This window comes from Berghia stephanieae, chromosome 4 (genome assembly GCF_034508935.2).
Source record: "Berghia stephanieae isolate SIO BIC M18660-M18661 chromosome 4, UCSD_Bste_1.3, whole genome shotgun sequence".
NCBI lineage: Eukaryota > Metazoa > Mollusca > Gastropoda > Nudibranchia > Aeolidiidae > Berghia > Berghia stephanieae.
This window is the reverse complement of record NC_088363.1, coordinates 70,284,611-70,289,985: the sequence shown is the minus strand read 5'-3', so window position 1 is coordinate 70,289,985 and position 5,375 is coordinate 70,284,611. Positions and strand designations below refer to the sequence as shown.

The window sequence follows — 5,375 nt, the reverse complement described above, 5'->3', positions numbered from 1 at the left end:
TTTTGTTCTTTTTTTTTCCGAAGCTGTTTATTTCATTTTTTGTTTATTGCTTTTTACAGTTCTAGCACCTTAGTATCACTTCACCTACCATTCTCGTTCGCATAGCTTAGACATTTACCGTATATGCATATTTTAAAAGTAAATTCATTTCTCAGCATATCATCCCCTCTCTCTCTCTCTCTCTCTCTCTCTCTCTCTCTCTCTCTCTCTCTCTCTCCCCCCCCCCACACACACACACCCCGACATAATACTACAATGAGACGGTGGGTCACAAATGTAAAATTGTATTCTCAGACGCTTTCAGGAAGCACAAATTGATAACTTGTATGTGGAATAATAAAACCAAAAGATTATTACTATCCTTCTTCATATTTCTTTCAATACAAAAAGGGATACAATATATAAAAACATAATTTCTAACTTGTTAAAAAAAATTGAGACAGAATCCTAGAAATCAACTCCTTCTTCGTGTACCTAAAAAAGGCTCGAAAACATTTTCTGATAGGGCATTTTCTCATGCCGCCCCAAATGTGTGGAATTCACTACCATTAGATGTTAGAATTTGAGTATTTTCGTCTGAAATGACATTCAAAAAGTGCCTTAAAACTCACCTGATGAATTCTTTTTTGTCTTAATAATGTTATGAATGGGACTGTGTGTATATAAATAGTCCATAATATCTGAGAAGTGTAATTGTTATAATATGTAGGATGTATGATTTCCCCTCCTGTCAATGTGCGCTATTTAAATATATTATATGATTAGATTCAAATCTGAGATTCCTAGGCGTAAAGACATTAATGAATTTATTATAACATCAAAAACCTATTTTCAGACTCCAAATACCGACATCGCTCTTGAATCAAATTTTCTCTCACTCTCAGTCTCTTTACTCATTTTCACGTCATTAAATATTTATATAACATACTCTATTATTTCATATGCATTTATTTATCACCCAGTTTTTCTTCCCAATAATTGACTATAATATAGTTATTGTTTTGGACATTACTCTGTTATAAGATTCGATATAATCTAGCTTTATATTAACCAATTGTGTCATATACTGACAAAATAAATCAATAAGTAAATAGATAAATAAAATGGATGAATAAAGAAGTAAATAAATAAACGGATAGATGAATTAGTAAATCAATCAATCAATAAGTAAATAATAAATATATAAATAAATGACAGAAAAAAGAAATATTTCATTTTGTCTTAGAAATATCTCCTCCACACCTTATCAATCTCCCACTATCAAAAGTCTCATATTAAAAAAAAGTCTGAGACTTTGAAGAAAAGTTTTCATGCTGGAATGAAAACAATATAATGTGCTTATATATGTAGATACGACTTATATTACTCAAAATTCTAAGCTGTTCCATCTATGCAATACATTGGTCTTAACTAAATAATAATTATGGTTGTTAACAAGTCACGTCTTAAAACAGATCTGTGCAGTTTGGAATAACGCATTTTTTTCATTTTAGCCAGAAAACCATTTACTTCCAATTAATATAATCCTATTAAAATTACATTCATCTCGTCAAACAATCTCAAACCTGAGAATTCACAAAAGTGACCGATTTAGGTCTTTTTGACAAGTTGACGGTCAATTTACTCGATCAATATAATTTAAAGTAAAAGTTTTAAGGTCAAGCATGAAAATAAAATGTGTTTTGTCAAGGAGGGCAAAGTTCTACAGTCTGTCGAATTGTCTTGGATCTTATCCGTACATTTATTGATCAACGAATAAACGAATAATCATCAAAATTATTCACTGATAAACGGATAATCATCGAATAATCTTAAATCTAGTAATTGTAATATAGCAACGGTTGGAAGTATAGACTGCTCATTGCGATAGGATAATAATAACACAAGTGAGAGTTTGGGGGCGGGGTTTCAGGTGGCTTTGCTCTTTTTAGAAAATAAAAGACTCATTGAGAATGCCAACTAGAAATTCTTCAAAGTAAAACACACCTATGGAATGGAAATGCTGTCGTATAATAAAATTATGGTCATTACATTTTTAAATCTAATTTTAATTTTTCAAAATACTACAATTGGCAGCTGTGAGCAACAAGATAATCCTTTGATGACACCGGCACAACATCAGTGTCGCCAACGCTGTCTGGGTCTACTCATCACACGACGCAATGCAACCCGACTCATTTCAACTTGATTATCATTTAGTAGCTGAGTTATCGGTGGATCAGTGATTCAATGATTCAGTCATGATGATTATTCGTTCCACGGGTCTGTAACGAATAAAAATGAATATCCGTTGAACTGGTCTGTTTTATCCGTTGAGCATCCGTCCATGGTTTATCCGCGGATAACCGGTTATGAGTGGATAATCGTTACAACTCTACTATCGAGGCCTGGGATGAAGTTTGTTAATGGTGATGATGATGCAATGCTTGAATTTCTTTGGCCTTGGTAGATATTGTTCTAGCAGGATGGAACCGCTGTGAAGAAGGAAAAGAAGAGGTAAATGGGAGACATTATTGTGGCTCTTAGACCAGGCCAAACAATATTTTCAACACTTTGGTGCTCCAAATGCGAACAGATTTCTGCTAGTTGAACTTCCAAATCTTCTCATGCCCGGGGTTTTATGCGAAGATCTCCTAACCTTTAACGTCACAATATTTTACGTTTTCTGATTGATTTGAAACCAATAAATGTGTTTTATAATGGAAAAATGAGCTGGAAATATGAATTAAAGTGAACCACCTTCCCTCAAACACAAATGCTCTAGCCCCAAATCCGACTATGGGTTGCCCCAAACGCGAGCAGCTTCTTGGATACCTTTGTATTTGTTATTTGTTGTGCTAACATGCTTTTTAAATGCAGTTTTTGTTTTGTATTTTTGTTTTGTTTTCACAGGTTGTTTTATTTTCATCAAATTTTAACAACAAAATCAGACAAGGACATGCCAGCTTCGCCCTCGTCTTCTACCTTGGTGACATATCTTTTCCGTTATGTTCAGCCTCCAAGTTTGCCTTTTCTTTGCACAGTACATGTCATATATTAGAAGCCCTATTGTACAGGCATGATTATAATGCCAATTACTGTCTATAAACATGCTTTCGTGAATTTTACAACACAATTAAGTGGAGAGAAAGTATACGAATTGGGTTGGTCACCTACACGACACAGTCAGTAATTATATCACTCCTCTAGTCATCAACGAGGCCCAATACCGCCTGTCTCTGTGAGAGAGAACGAAATGATTGAAAATAAACAATGATGTGGGTTCGAGGGTAAGCAATTAATTGATCTGTTTATTGATTTTTTTTTCTATTAAGAACATGGTAAAATTCACAAATTTAGCATCTCTACCGGTAATTTGATACATCCTTATGTAGGATTTTTTAAAACAAAATAATGGTAAGAATGCAAAGATAACTCAAAATGGTGTACGTGCTCATGAAAGATTTTGAAAACATCGTATGACTATGACAGAAGGGTTTCATCTTGTTAAAGGGAACCAGACTTTGGAGATTTAAAAGGCTACCGTTAAACCAATATTTTAACATCCATCAAAGTAAGAATCGGTCCGAACATTAATTATATTCCATGCTCAATATTTTACATTTAAAATTTTACAGCCGTGATGCAGACGATGTGTGTGTGTAAAACCCAATAAAACTCTACATATTTATTATACTGACCCACTGTAAATCGTTCGCATTTGGGGCTCGTCAGGAAATACAACGTATTCATTTTATAGATAAAATAAATAGAAATGACCGTCTTGGACGAATGTGAATTGTTGTTTAATCATTTTATATACTAGGCTTGCCAGAAAAGTCTTGACACCTATTGAAATATCTCCGCTTGTATTGAACTCACCAGTATAAACTATACATCAAAATGTGTTTAATTTATTTTTCTATGAGGTCACCAAATTTTGTTTATCTGCTATTTCTTGATTTCAATTTATCTTATTTGAAGGAACTCCTACTTCAACATGCGGTCGAAGAAATCACACACAAATAAATTATGCAATCAACAGCGTGTTGTGACTGAGTTCTTTACTACAGAGAGATGTGCACCCGTAAACAGTCATAAATGACTGAAATGCGTTTATGGTCGTGCACACAGGGCTATTGCATCAACCACAGAAAATCAACCAAAGAAATTGACGAACTTAATCGAGTGAATCGCTGGATAAAACAATTTGGCATTTCACAAAGGCTTGGAATTTCATAGGGAAGAGATGGATATATCGTTCGAGAAACCATGTGTTACAACAAGGCCCGTTGGATATCGATAATTCTCACATAAACGCATGATCACATTGAAAGAGGAAGTTTTCTTCAAGTCATAGAACACCCCCCCCCCCTTTACAGTTCTGGATTATCTCCAAGTGACTTTTTCCTTTTCTTTAGACTTAAGAGATACTTCAAGGGGGCAAATTTTGGCAGTGATGGCGAGATGCAGGCGGAGGTGACGATGGTGTCGAAGTTACCACTTTAATTCCTCTTCTACGCGATGCAATTACTGGTGCATCGTTGGCGGCCCTGTGTTATTGGGAAAGGTGACAATAGTGAAATTTAAATTGATAAACGGAAAGGACATAAACTGAGATTTGTTTTGATACCTTTGTCAATTTCGTATCTATTATAATTTTTAAACTACAAGAGCCGCGTCAAGACTTTTCAGTCCACCTTGTACATATATTATATCTTCTTCTTTTAGTCCGTCCGAGCCATTCGGCGCATGGTGCCGGAGTTTATCCCGGTTTCTATAGCTTGAAACGGGCAATGGCAATTGTTTGGATAGGACACACACACACACACACACACACACACACACACACATATATATATATATATATATATATATATATATATATATATATATATATATATATATATACTATGAACTGACATGCAAATAGTCAGGACGGGGGTTTGTGAGATGTAAGATGTCCTGTGGACAAAGCAGTATTTATTGATTTACTAGCTTTAATTCTTTATAATATAAGGAATACATACATTGCAAAAGGCCAGTGCCTTACATCAAAGAAATCGGTATGTGTACTTGCATGTCATTCCTTTAATCATTTAACATATATGAAATTGTTCTAAATACTGTCTTCTTATCTTGTTTTGCTCAATAACAAAACACGGGAGTACTCACCTGGTAAGGCAAATGTGGTACTTTATGGCTATATTCTGCAACAGTCGTCTAATTGTGAATATACATCTCATTTACTGAAAGGTGAATCCAAAGTGCCAGTATGGAATTCGGTGAAAATGAGGAGTGGAAAGAAGAAAAAAAAACAACAGAACTAATTAACAGAATGAAAGAAGTTGACGTCACTCAGTTATCGTTTTTTAGCAATGACTATCTCGCACAAA

General features: G+C 34.4%; 1 protein-coding gene across 2 annotated transcripts in view; it reads right to left on the bottom strand.

Annotated features, from left to right (window-relative positions):
• Nucleotides 1-5,375, bottom strand: part of LOC144971138 (carbonic anhydrase-related protein 10-like) — a 136,465-nt gene continuing 131,090 nt past the window's right edge. The window contains exons 12-13 of one of the 2 annotated variants that reach the window (XM_078911578.1): nt 5,155-5,228; nt 1-2,474 (exon numbers count right to left, since the gene is read on the bottom strand). In XM_078911578.1, coding sequence (XP_078767704.1) covers nt 5,203-5,228 — 26 coding nt within the window. In that variant the 3' untranslated portion in view covers nt 1-2,474; nt 5,155-5,202. The remainder of the gene's footprint in view (nt 2,475-5,154; nt 5,229-5,375) is intronic. The other variant, XM_078911580.1, reaches the window with a different exon arrangement.